Raw genomic sequence first — 14,464 nt, forward strand, 5'->3', positions numbered from 1 at the left:
CACTTTGGACATGTCTCCATAGTCTCATATTCTCCTCGAAACAGACAGCAATCGTTGAAACATGTATGGATGTTATTGTAGTCCATGCCAAGCTTCCGTAAAACGTGTCGTGCATCATCACGAGACTCAGGCATGGTATTTACAGGTGGTAATATATGATATTTCAATAACCTGAAAAAAATCATAAAACACCTTGAAAAAGCACAAATGTTTGTAATAATAGTGTCGAAAAAAAAATCAATGAAGTGTATGTACAAGGTACCTGAACAACTCGGTCACACTCGTATCGCTCCACCCGTATTTTGCTTGCACACTTAAGAGTGCAAGCAGTGTCTTCAGCCGAGATACTCGACACCCATCATATAATGGTATGGAAGCTTCCTCTCTAAGCGGATCAGAAGTCTCGACATCCATGGGAATCAATGCATCGATCATTGCCTCCATCTTAGGCTCCAAGATTGTAGGTAGGTCTGGAAGGTTGCCTGTCTCCTCTAGAATTGACGGTATAGATTGGCCTTGCGAGTGGTGGATTGGCTCTTGCACTCCATCCATCGCACGCCCACGAACTCTTCTAATTGGCCGCAAAGGGCGCACTCCCCCTTGGGACAAGACATCACCTCCCTAGATAGAAAATTTGCCAGCAAGACCCAATCTTATTGTATATGGTATTCAATTAGCTTGCGAGTACAATGCATGATTGATATTAACTTCAAATTACTGTTTGCTGAAAATCCGCAATCGCCTGATCAATGATCTCAAATTGAAACTCGCTAAATTGTTGTACGTGTTCTATAGAAAATTGGCGTTTTCGTCTAATTGCCAACTTGCATTGAGAGCAAGGACATGTGACACACTGATTAAGATACGCCTCGCGATCTTGAACAACAAGATCTTCTTCGTTTTCCATCTTGTCTACGTTATAATAAACAAGTTAATGACTTGTAATACAATTTGGGAAAATGAGGCTCAAATGGATAGCTTTATGGAAATGTATGTCAAGTTGCAAGTTGACCATAAGCTCTTGCTTGAGAGGTTTTAGCCTCTGCAAGAGGTTGATAAGCAAATTTTGAAAAACATTGAGGTTGATATTGATGCATTCATGGTGTTGAAATCTAAACTTCAAGATATAAGAAATGCTTTACTCACTGATGTAAAAAATGCATGGGACATAGTAGTTGAGAGATTTATTGATGTTATATCTCAGCCATATACCATGCTCAAGGATTTGTTTGTCCCGGTAGATAATTATTCATTATTGTGGAAAAAAAATGCATTGGTTCATAAGGTTCATGAGTTGGAGACTAAATGTTTGGACTTGACTAAAAGATTGGATAATGCCTTAGATGCTAAAAGGAAAAGTGATGAATATGTTACTTCATCATTGCAACAAAAAGATTGGTGACAAGGATGCTATGATTAATGAAGTTCTTCATGAGGTGAATATAGAGTTGAAGGGGATGGAACACGATTCTTCTTTGGGATTTAGTGGTGATCAGTCAATTATTGAGGTGTCTTCTTGTAAGGCCATTATACCTTATATACCTAGCTACAGTCTCTAGGTTATGTACTTTGAGTATCTTATCCACGCTCTACTAGGATTACTTATACAACTGCACTAGAGGGCTTTGAGTATAAGTAATCCTAGTCAACAAAATACAACTTTGTCAACAAATCCTAGTTGTATAAGTAATCCTAGGTGCCATTGATGAATATCACTTTCCACTTTGTTTCATCATAGTTCTTTCTTAGTCTCATTTTGTTGACACCTAGGATTACTTATTCATCATAGTCTCTTTCTTAGTCTATTGAGGCCATAAAATAAACTAAAGAAAATAATCATCAATTAAAGAGAAATACAATAGGGAACATTCATACTCATCCCTCAAATGTTACATATATATCATAATATGCATTAATCATGCATGTGTGTGTGTGTATGCGTGTGCGTGTGCGTGTGCGTGTGCGTGCGCGTGCACCTGTGTGTGCATGTGCGTGTACGTGTGCGTGCATGCGTGTGTGTGTGTGTGAAGTAATATCATGAAGTAGCGATATGTGTCAGCGTACATCCTAGTTATGGGATATCAAGATGTCAAGTAAATTCTATATGCTTATGTACACTTACCCATATATTCATATATTCTTTCTAGCACAACATCAACATTGATAGTTTAGAAAATTTATAAGTATCATTGAGGATCTCTTAGTCTAATAATAAACCAATCTCAACAACAAGCATCTTAGTAATGTGGTTTTTTTGTCCTAGGTCCATGTATAAAAATTAATGCCATCTATGAAATTTATCAACTTTTATTGTAATGATTGGAAGACATCAAATGCAACAATGTAATACAAGGTTACCATGTCAAAGACAATATTAAATAGTAAAAATGTTTGTGCCTGTGTGGGGGTGTGTGTGTGTGTACCATAATTATAAAATTTGTTCCAATCAATTATACTCATAGTCATAACCTTTGAAGAAAATATCCTATGCTCAATTTAAGGGATTCTTCTTCTATGGCCACACTTTTGGGTTCATTTTGATGAAGTACCATAATGACTATTAGCTAGGGGATCATTTTCTTTTAGTCCTTCCGTTGACTAGTTGGCATGATTACTAATTTGTTATGCCTATAAAGTTAATACAAAAACAAGGAATTATGCATATCACAATTAGATCCCCTACTTGGATATTATGAAGGATATGACCAATTTTAAGCCATCTTAAAGAGTCCCCAATGTACATGGCCCATGGTAAAGCACATTGCATACCATTATCGATAAGTCCATTATCGTGCATCTTAAATCTCCTAATTAGACTTTATAAAGTGTATGACCAATTTTTAGCCCTCTTTTTGGAGTCGTTGATGTAATGGTACCCATAAAAAAAAGCAAAGTGCATACCATTACCATAATCGTGGATATGTTATCGTTCCAATATATACACACACAGGTAGACTACATCTTGAGTAGACAAAAGCTATCTATTTGAGTAGACATACATCTCCATAAAGCTATCCATTTGAGTATACATCTCTTTCTCTTTCTCTCCCTCTCTCATTTCCTCCCCCTCAGAGAATGCACTCTCCCTCCCTCTCCCTCTCCCTCTCCCTCTCTTTCTCTTTCTCTCCCTCTCTCATTTCCTCCCCCTCCCTCTCCCTCTCTTTCTCTCTCATTTCCTCTCCCTCTCACAATATATTCTAACACTCTCCAAAAGCAAAAGGGAGAGGGAGAGAGAGAATGCACTCTCCCTCCCTCTCCCCCTCCCTCTCTCTCTCTCTTTCTCTTTCTCTTTCTCTTTCTCTTTCTCTTTCTCTCCCTCTCTCTTTCTCTTTCTCTCCCTCCCTCTCCCTCTCCCTCTCTTTCTCTCTCATTTCCTCTCCTAAACAAGCAAAAGAGAAAGTGATTTAAACTCTAAACAAGCAAAAGAAGGAGAGAGGGAGACTCACCGATGAGATATGGCGACTGTGGGGCGGCTCCTCTTCGTGATGAAGGCTCCTCCTCTCGTTCGCAAACAACGGCGGCGGCGGCAAGCCTTCTTCCTCTCCCTCTCTCACGTCAGTCGCTCTCTCTCTCGCTCTCGCTCTCAAAACACAAAACGCAAAAACGCGAAATAAACCCTCTCTCGGTTTCGGCCTGTTTTTCTCCCCTGTGGTGTCAAGATTGTGGGAGAGAAGGAAGGAGTCTCACTTGTAGCTTTCTTGCTTGCACAATGGGGGAATACACACAAAGGTGGAGGCTGAAAACTATTTTCCTCTTCTTAGTTGTGTAAGCCAAAAAGAAGTCTCATACAAAGAAATAGAAGAACCCTATATATGGGTCTCAAACCAAACTCAACTAACTAAGGTGGCATACTAACTGAGCCACGAACTAGAGTAGATAAGGATAGCTGTCATGAAGCTATTATTCATGGGCGGTGTACCAACCGCGTCTGCAACTGACAAGTCGGTGACATAAATACACAACAGTCACCCTGGCGTATCACGAGTGGAGCTCGATATCTCAACACTCCCCCTCGAGCTCAATCCCAATTCCTGCACACCAAGCATGTCTCTGAACTTGCGCAGCTTCTCTGTGCCCAATGCCTTCGTGAATATGTCAGCTACCTGATCCTCTGTGCTGACATAAACTAGATCAATAAGACCTAGTAAAACCCTCTCTCGCACATAGCGATAATGCACCTCAATGTGCTTTGTTCTAGTATGATAGACTGGGTTATTTGCCAAGTGTATACTACTCACGTTGTCACAATAAATGACAACTGGCCCATCTATAGACTGATGCATATCATAAAGTAGCTTATGCAACCAAACTACCTCACATGCAGCCATTGCTGCACCCCTGTACTCAGCCTCTGTGCTCGAGAAGGCAACTGTAGGCTGTTTCTTGCTGCTCCAAGTGACTGCAGCACTCCCAAAAGAGAACACATATCCACTGGTAGATCGTCTATCAGAAATACTACCAGCCCAATCAGCATCAGTGTATCCATGCAACTGTATCTAAACCCTAGTCTCATAAAATAGTCCATACTGCAATGTGGACTTCACATACCTGAGTATGCGTCTAGCCGCATCCAAATGTGGTTTCCTTGGAGCCTGCATAAACTGACTTACCAATCCAACAGCATAGCTCAAATCTGGCCTGGTAATAGTCATATAAATCAAACTTCCTACTATGCGTCTGTACATAGTAGGGTCTTCTAGAAGCTCACCTGCATCTGTGCTCAGCTTCACATTATGCTCCAAAGGAACTGAAATAGGTTTACAGCCTGTCATCCCATATTTGGACAGCATGTCCAATCCATATTGCCTTTGCAAGAGCTATATCCCACTTGGTGATCTAATCACCTCAATGCCCAAGAAATAACGCAGCTCTCCCAAATCCTTCATCTCAAATTTTTGCTTCAATAGCATTTTCACATGAAGGATATCTTCATCACTGTCACCTGTGATAATCAAATCATCAACATAAATGACAAGCAGCATAATACCTTTCTCTATTTTTCTCACATAAAGTGAGAAATCTGCCTTGGAAATCTGAAAGCCAATAGTGACAAGATACTGTCCTATCTTGTCAGACCATGCTCTAGGTGCTTGCTTCAAGCCATACAAGGCTTTCTTCAACCTGCAAACAAACTCAGGATGAACAGCATGCACATAACCTGGTGGCTGCTCCATATAGACCTCTTCTTGCAAATCACCATTCAAGAAGGCATTCTTTACATCCATCTGATGTAAAGACCATCCCTTTGATGCAGCCATAGCAATGACTGCTCTTATGGTTGCCATCCTTGCAACCGGACTGAATGTTTCTTCATAGTCAATGCCATATGTTTGTGCATACCCCTTGACTACTAATCTTCCCTTGTATCTGTTCACAGAACCATCTGCATTGTGCTTCACCTTATAAACCCACTTACAACCAATTGCATTCTTACCTTTAGGCAAAGGTACCAATTCCCATGTAGCATTTGCTTCCAAGGCATCCATTTCTTCATCCATGGCTTTCTCCCATTTTTCTTTTCCCATGGCTTGCTCAAAAGAAGTGGGTTCTGGTTCCTGTATCACTTTGACCATATAAACATAGTGAATGGCTGTAAATCCATCATATTTCAGCCTATCCACAGGATACCTAGCTCTTGTAGACCTGCGCAAAATAGGTTCACTCCCAGGTGCTCTCAAAACATCCCTTGTCTTCCTTACTCCAGGTGTAACAATAGAAGGAATACCCAACTCATCATCAATGCTATGTTCTGAGCCACTGGATTCACCATCCACATAAGAGTGACCTGCATTCATATCAAACATGGGCTGATCAACATTCTCTTTTCCTTTTCGTGATACCTGCATACCACTATCTGCATTGCTTTGAGAAGATTCTCCTGATCTCAATCTGCCTGTCCATGGCGAAGAATGTGAACCACTGCTAGAGGACGCTCCAGGTCCACTAACATTTTGTGACTGCTGCTGTGAATTCTGTGCAGCATTACCATTTTGTGCATCTACATCATCAATCACATTTACTAGTTTATACCAGCTACTCATCTCATCAAAAACAACATCTCTGCTTACTGTAAACTTATGAGTAGAAGGGTTATAGCATCTATACCCTTTTTGCTGCAGAGAGTAACCAATAAAGATGCACTTCTCAGCTTTTGGATCCAACTTGGATTTCAACTCATCTGGCACATGTACATAGGCAATGCAACAAAAAAATTTCAAATGAGAAATATCTGGTTTCCTACCAGTATACTTCTCCTCTGGAGTCATCCCATGTATTGCTGCAGTGGGAGTCCTGTTCATTATGTAGACTGTTGTAGCAACTGCCTCAGCCCAATAAAAATCTGGCAGGTCTTTTTCATTGAGCATGGCACGAGACACCTCTCCAATATGCCTGTTTTTTCTTTCTGCAATTCCATTTTGCTGTGGAGTATGACTGCATGAATATTGCTGCTTTATGCCATGCTCCTGCAAGAACCTTGCAAACTCATTTGAGAGGTACTCTCCCCCTCCATCTGACCTTAGGCATTTTATTTGCAGACCTGTTTCTTTTTCAACCATAGCTTTAAGAGTTTTGAAATGCCCAAAAACTTCACTTTTCTTTTTCATAAAATACACCCAAAATTTTCTGCTATAGTCATCGATAAAAGTGATAAAATAATGACAGCCTCCAAGAGATGCAGCTTTAGTAGTCCACACATCAGAGTGGATTAATTCCAATGGCTTCTTACTCTCTTGAACATGTCTAGGAAACGGTTTCCTTGCCTGTTTTCCAAACTGACAGGCTTCACATACCTTATGCATTTCTGCAACCTTGAATTTAGGCAATCCTGCAACAATGTTTTGGGCCTGCATTGATTTAAGTCGCTGTACATTAACATGACCAATGCGTTTATGCCAGATATCAATATCTGCAACTACACCGGTCCCATGTGCAAACATTGGTGCACTCAATTCAGACATGTCTGCATCCAACGTAAACATTCTGCCCTTCTTCTTTCCTTTTGCTATCAAGCGACCTTTATTTTTCATATCCTCAACAAAGCATCCATGAGGATTAAATCTGACCTGCAAGCCCTGTTCAACCATTTGACCAACAGAAACCAGATTCTTGGTGATATTCGGGACATGAAATACATCGGACAGGTATTTCTTTTTCCCATCCTGCATCTGCATAGACAAAGGAAATTTTCCAATCTGCACAATCGGATGTGCAGTATCATCACCAGTCTCCACAAATCCTAGTTTTTCCATTTTCCTTGCATCCTCCATCCATTCTGCATGACCTGTCATGTGGTTTGATGCAGCTGAGTCGACATACCATACATCGTTGCTTTCTTCTGCACTTGTCACAGAATTGTTCATGTGCTGCACCATAAACAAATGCTCATTTCTGTCATCACCCTGTCTACTAGAAGATGCATAATTCCCTTGTTGCAGTTTTCCATTCATTATGTCATTCTGCTTTTTATAGCAATCTTTAGCCATATGATCCATTTTACCACAGTAGTAGCATTCAACATTACTGTTTGCATTTTGGCCTCTTTGCCATCCACCACGACCTCTTTGGCTCCCCCTGCCTCTAGAGTTACCACGTCCTCCTCCATAGGACTGGTTTTCTTGAGTTTGCTGCATATTCTGATTTCTACCACGGCCTCCAAATCGGCCTCCTCTACCTCTGCCTCTACCTCTTCCAGCATTTGAGTAGAAGACAGCTTCTTTTGAAGTTCCTCCTGAAGAAGATGCACCACCATTTCTCTGCTCCTCAGAAATTAGAAGAGCAATCAACTCCTCAAAATCAGGAAATCTTTCACGAACTGAAATGGATGTTCGAAACTATGCATAATCCTTTCCTAGACCATTCAAGGTCACAGAAACTAAATCATCATCTTCCACTGGCGACCCAATGGAAGCAAGTGCATCTGCGATCTTCTTCACCTTCATGTGGTAGTCATTGATGCTCATATTTTCTCTTTGCACATTGTGCAACTCTTGCTTGAGCTGCATTTTCCTCGCTTGCGTATTTGTGCTATACATTTTTGACAAAGTATCCTACGCCTCCTTTGGCGTACTTGCATCCTGAATATGCACAATCATAGAGTCTGAAATACTGATAGACAGCCAGTACATAACTTTCCTGGCTCTCTCATGCCATGCTTTGAATGCCTGCATTTGCTGTTGATTGGGAACATCAGGAAGAACTGGTTCTTCTTTATTTCCTGCAACAAATTCCCAATATCCTTTTCCCATAAGGAAATTCGTCATTCTAAACTTCCATGCCTGGAAGTTGTTCTTGTCAAGCTTTTCAGTGACAATCTGTGAAAGAGAATCAGACGCCATTACAAAATACTGCAAAAAATTCTGTCACTGCAAAAAACCACAGCTTCACCCTCACAAGGGCAAATCTGCAAAACTGGCGAAAGTGGTATTTGACCACACAGTCACTTCCTAGTGACGATTTTGCATAAACAGGAACCAAGGATGATTCTGAAACTCCCAATGTCTCTACGCACAAGCATATGATGCAATTTCTACAGTAACTTTTCACCGACCTATAGAACAGTGGATGCACAGCATAAAACTGGGCCTTTTCCTGAGTGCGTGCAGAAAACTTCCGCCTCCAAAACAGGCCCCGAAATGGCCTCAAATCAAAAAAACAAGGTCGCCAAGGGCTAAAGCCTTATCCCGCAGCATATACTGCCCTCTTGCTTCACCGTGAAGGGCGTCTCAACCTGAGACAATGCACTCTTGCAATTTCCGACTGTGTTGCCTGCAGAGATCTGCTCCCAAAACAGAAAATGAAAGCAACACTGCTCCTCTTACCAGAACACCGCGAGCTTGGCTTGCTTTCTTGAGCTCCTTACAACGAACAAGGCTCTGATACCATGTCAAGATTATGGGAGAGAAGGAAGGAGTCTCACTTGTAGCTTTCTTGCTTGCACAATGGGGGAATACACACAAAGGTGGAGGCTGAAAACTGTTTTCCTCTTCTTAGTTGTGTAAGCCAAAAAGAAGTCTCATACAAAGAAATAGAAGAACCCTATATATGGGTCTCAAACCAAACTCAACTAACTAAGGTGGCATACTAACTGAGCCACGAACTAGAGTAGATAAGGATAGCTGTCATGTAGCTATTATTCATGGGCGGTGTACCAACCGCGTTTGCAACTGACAAGTCGGTGACATAAATACACAACGGTCACCCTGGCATATCACGAGTGGAGCTCGATATCTCAACATGTGGAGCGTTGCTATTTGCGTCGCTTTTGCGACGTCGGTATCCGCGTCACTACCTACCCTCGCTATAGGCTTAAATCCTTGTAGTGTAAAAAAGAGAGAGAATACACTCTCCCTCCCTCTCGTTCTCTCATTTCATCCCCCTCCCTCTTCCATTTCCTCTCTCTCCCTCTCCCTCTCTTTCTCTCTCTCGCCCTCCCTCTCCCTCTCTCCCTCTCCCTTTCTTTCTCTCTCTCGCCCTCCCTCTCCCTCTCCCTTTCTTTCTCTCTCTCTCTCTCCCTCCCCCTCCCTCTCCCATTTCCTCCCTCTCCCTTTCCCTCTCTTTCTCTCTCATTTCCTCTCCCTCTCTCAATATATATACACAAATCATATAAGAAAAAGTAAAAGAGAGAGAGAATGCACTCTCCCTCCCTCTCCCTCTCTCATTTCCTCCCCCCTCCCCCTCCCTCTCTTTATCTTTCTCTTTTTCTCCCCCTCTCTTTCTCTTTCTCTCCCTCCCTCTCCCTCTCCCTCTCTTTCTCTCTCATTTCCTCTCCTAAACAAGCAAAAGAAGGAGAGAATTAAACCCTAAACAAGCAAAAGAAGGAGAGAATGGACTCACCGTAAAGATATGGCGAGGTTTGGCGGCCCCTCTTCGCGATGAAGGCTCCTCCTCTCCTTCGCGAACGGCGGCGGCGGCGGCACGCCTTCTTCCTCTCCCTCTCTCACCCTCTATGTAAAGTGGTCGCTCTCTCTCTCGCTCTCTCTCTCGAAATGTCTCACGAAAATGCAGGAAATGAAATGTGCTCGGGTTTCGGCCCTGTTTTTTCCCCTGTGGGGTATCGCTATTTGCATCGCAAATGCGAGACAAATAGCGATGCAAATAGCGACGTCGCTATTCCTGTGTTGCTACCCGCTATCACTATACCTCTCTTTCCTTGTAGTGCCTCTCACTTTGGGGGGGATGCAGAAGGTTTTAAAGTTCGTGTGAAGCTGCAGAATCCATATAATTATATGCAGGTCATGGAAAAGTCGAAAGCCCGTGTAAAGATGAAGTCTGAGCTAATCACTTTTCTCCTATGAAGAATGTATTAGATCCTGGCATCCAAGTTATGTAATTTCACACAAGCATCTATCTATGCACGGGTTCGACTCACCACATCTACAAACAATGGGTGACATATCACACATCTCTTGTTCATAGGAGCAACTTGATGCCACTTAGTCATACCAGCCCATGCACTGTAATAAACACATCTCCTCATTTTGATGATAAGTCTTATGGGGGCGGTGTTGGTATAAATAAGCCTTATCATCAAAGGCATATTCACATATACCGATGTAACGACCTTCAGGCTATTTAAAGCCATACAAATCAATCAAGAAATAGTCGTGTACTTCTATAGAACTGCTCTTCTTCCTTTCATTTCTGTTCAGTTCTTGTTCTTGTTCTTGTTCTCTGTTTTGTTTTCCCTCTGAGAGCCTTCTCATGGCTTCTCTCCTGAACCTCCTACATCCTCCTGGTTTCCCCACAGGCCGACTATCGAGAAAATGGAGGACAGGGTTATAAACAGTTGATCGGAGCATGGCGGACACGAGGGTGTTCCAACGTTTGCTCCAGAATTCAGAGAGGGAGGCGGACATGAGGGGGTTGTGGAAGGGGGCCTGGCATTGGACGTCGAGGAGAAGAGAGAGGAGGGAGGCGAGGGCGCCGAAGGCGAGGTCGATGCCGAGGTAGATGAGGAAGCTGTAGAGGCAGTGGAAGAGCCAGGCGGGGAGGCGGCGACCGAGGCGAGCATGGAGGTAGATGATAGCGAGGAAGGCGATGGATTGGGAGGCGGCCTTGAATATCGTGGTGGAAGAAGAAGAAGACGACGACGATGATCAGCAGCCCGTGGCCCTGACGGGAAGAATGAACAACACGGTGAAGTAGAGGAAGGCACGGATATGATGCCCGTAGCTTGGGTGGTGCGAGAGCGAACCAGATGGCGCCGCGTGGAGGTTGAGGTGATCCAGGCCTGCGCCCCAGCAGAGAAGGAGGAGCTTGGAAGGGGCGAGCCACAGGCACGGGAACGCGGCAAGGGCCCGAGCGTGGCAGCTTCTGAGCGTCCATGGGAAGAGCATGAGAAGCGGTACTAGCGTTATTAATACAAACAGTCGCGCCAGCTTCGGCCAACCTCTCCTGCTGCTCTGCGCCAGAGCTATCCCCGCCACCAACGCCAGTCCATATAACCACGCCCCCACGCTCATCCTCACACCTCCATCACAGTCCTTGCTCCCTGTTTGCACGTTTACCATCAGATCAGGCCCTTCTCCTTCTCCTTCGCCTCATCCCTTCTCCTCCTCTATTGCAATATTTGGCACAACATGGCCTTCCTTGACTCACATTATACACACACATGGCATAAGATTTCTTAATATTGGCTTACCTCACATGCCTTTGTTGACTCGCATAATTTACACACTCTCGCCCCATGAAGAAGTTTGAATCAATGCATTGAAATATTTACAAAGGGCCTTTGCCAACCAAGCACACTCAAAGACATATAGAAAACAAACACATGGAGCTAAAAGGGTACAACAAACATATAAGAAAAAAAGCTCTCCCTCTCTCTCTATCTCTCTCTCTCATGTCAAAACTACAACTTTCTCCCTCTTTTCTTGCATGTATCAACTAAATTACTAAAGTAAACTAGCATGCATTGGATGCACCAATTCTCTTTCACTACTTTCTCTTTTAGGCCGGTTACACACCAACACGTGGCCGCCCAAGTGTGCAAGCACAAGCCAATAGGAAGGCCTGAAATCCAAAAACGGACGCCCCCTCTTACACACTGGGGGCTCTCATCAACATCTCCATTGAAAGGGGGTCTTCATTGCTCCCCCCGCCCTCTTTAGGCGTTCCGCAAGGGGTGGGGGAGCTCCCCTGTCTGGTGTCATTCGCAAGCACAGTGAGTGGGCTCCATGCATCCCTCTTTGCCTGTTGCCACATTTCAGCCTCATCAAGCTTCCCTCTATTGCCCGTTGCCGGGGAGCCATTGTGAAGAAAGAGGTTCTCCACAAGTATAAACGTCGTACCAGGGGTCGCCATGCCTGTGTGTTTGTCTAGATTCATCCCTCTCTTCACACGAATCTATACATAGCCTGAAGGTGGGAAGCCATCTTTGATGATTATGCATCCAACCATGTCTCTCTCTCTTCCAGAAACTAGTTGTATGTTAATGCATGGCCAAGTGGTTGTAGGTGATTCGCAGGCTTCAACAGTGGTCTTATCACAGGTGATTCACAAGCTTCACAGGTGGTCTTATCACATGTATACTCTCTCTCTCTCTCTCTCTCTCTTTCGTGTAGGAAATTGAAGATACACAACAGAAATGCATTGCTGTTATCAAAAATCGCTCCGTTCATTCTATTGATAGAAGCTCTTTTTGTGGTGAGCTTTGGAAGTAAAATTGCCCACATGAAGGAAAAAAATGTCCCGAACCACTAGAGGGGAGGAAATGTGGTAAAGAAGGATGAGCAGGTCATTGAAATGGATGAGGTCCTTAGGGAGAAGCCAAAGGGCTTAATTGGTTTAATTATGTTGGAACCCATACGTAATGCAACTTGCACTGATTTTGGAGGGTCTGAAGTTGCTTTCTGTAAAACAGATTATCATGACAGGTTGAATGTTTGTGTTGTGTTTATGAAGAAGTTGAAAGTTGTGTGCATACATGTTTTGTTTGTAAGCATACATGCATGCGTGCATTTGCAAATTGAATAATTGGTTTGTTGAAGGGTGTTCAAATCACAATATGTTGTACGTGATTAGATTAGCTATGTTTTTATCTTATGTTGTAGTGTACTATACGTTTTGAATGTTGTGTGTACACATGTTTCATTTGTCTGTATGTGTGCTAACTTTTAATCTTAAAAAGGTATTATATTTGCAAATATAGTTTCCATTTGGAGACCAAGCATAATGGTTTTTGCAAACCAAACAAGATCTATACATCATGGCTTTTGTAAAGAATGATGAAGCAATTATTGAGTTTGTATATACTTAGTTTCTTCATTTGCATATTTTTTTAGTCTATGCCAACCTTGGGTTGATTGAGAACAAAATTTCACATCGTATGTGTTTTGTTAAGTAGTCTCAAAGTATCTATACACATTTGTGTACACTATGTTGATTGAGAACAAACTTTCACATAATATCAATTTCGTTATGCACACTTGAAGTATGCATACATGTTTTTGTATTACTACATTTGTGTACACTATGTTGATTGAGAACAATATTTCACATAATATCGATTTTGTTATGTTGAAACTGTTGGAAAAGGCTGTACATAGTGCTGCCTATCTTTTTGAAACTATCCATTGTCCATTGTTTGAAACTGTCTAAAACTGTCCATTGTCCATAAAATGGAACTGTCCTTTGTCCATAGTGCTGCATATTTGTAGGCAAAAATTCTCATCATGACATTCACAGATGGTTTGTGCATGGCTTCAAATTTTAGCATGTTTGAGCTCTCTTGATTAGTGTAATACCAATGCAAATGTGGCATCGAATGTTGCTATAAATCATGGGAGGCATATGTTGAAAATAGTATCCATTGTGGTGCCTATTTGTAGGGACTTGTCTGTTTGAGTTGTCATAATTATTCTTACGTAAATAATAATAATGGATCAATTATATAAAGAACAATAAACCTGTTTGTCCATTCACGTATTGTAAATGATGGATCAATTTTCATGCATAAGGTGGAGCTCGATGGACTCTCAAGAGAGCACTCCCATGGAGGAGTTTCATCAATTCGTGTCTCAAATGAGCCAAGATGCAATATGCAATAATGACTTCATGTACATTTTGAGCCAAAGTGTGGGCGTTCCAAGCCACATACCAAGCCATAGTGCCGTTGGCAATATCCCTATAAATGTGTTTCCAAACCGCCCTATTCGTACCATTCCAACGACCAAGACAATTAGGCATAGAGAGAACCACAACAATACACAATACTATAATTCTTCGTCCAATTGCACATAGTCCTCAACATGGCCCCTTGACACCGCCACAACATAATTCCTGTGATGCCAATCAGGACACATGTGAAGAGGTTGACTTGGTTTAGACTCAAGAACCAATGGTGCTATCTTCCAAGAATGCAAACAAGTAGCGTCCACAGTGAACATCATCAAAGTCTGATGCTCCTAAACCTCCTAAACCAAGGAGAGTGCAAAAAGGAAATAATTCGAATGACGGAACTAAG

At 42.5% G+C, this 14,464-nt stretch overlaps 1 protein-coding gene across 1 annotated transcript in view; it reads right to left on the bottom strand.

The window, feature by feature from the left end:
* LOC148026967 (long-chain-alcohol O-fatty-acyltransferase-like) overlaps positions 1–11,510 on the bottom strand; it is a 36,618-nt gene extending 25,108 nt beyond the window's left edge. The window contains exons 1-2 of the mRNA XM_087690361.1: positions 11,118–11,510; positions 10,754–11,054 (exon numbers count right to left, since the gene is read on the bottom strand). Coding sequence (XP_087546487.1) covers positions 10,754–11,054; positions 11,118–11,510 — 694 coding nt within the window. The remainder of the gene's footprint in view (positions 1–10,753; positions 11,055–11,117) is intronic.
* Positions 11,511–14,464: the final 2,954 nt, after the last annotated feature.

Source organism: Lygodium microphyllum, chromosome 13 (genome assembly GCF_053477565.2).
Source record: "Lygodium microphyllum isolate KBCC chromosome 13, Lygodium_microphyllum_v1.1.10, whole genome shotgun sequence".
Lineage (NCBI taxonomy): Eukaryota > Viridiplantae > Streptophyta > Polypodiopsida > Schizaeales > Lygodiaceae > Lygodium > Lygodium microphyllum.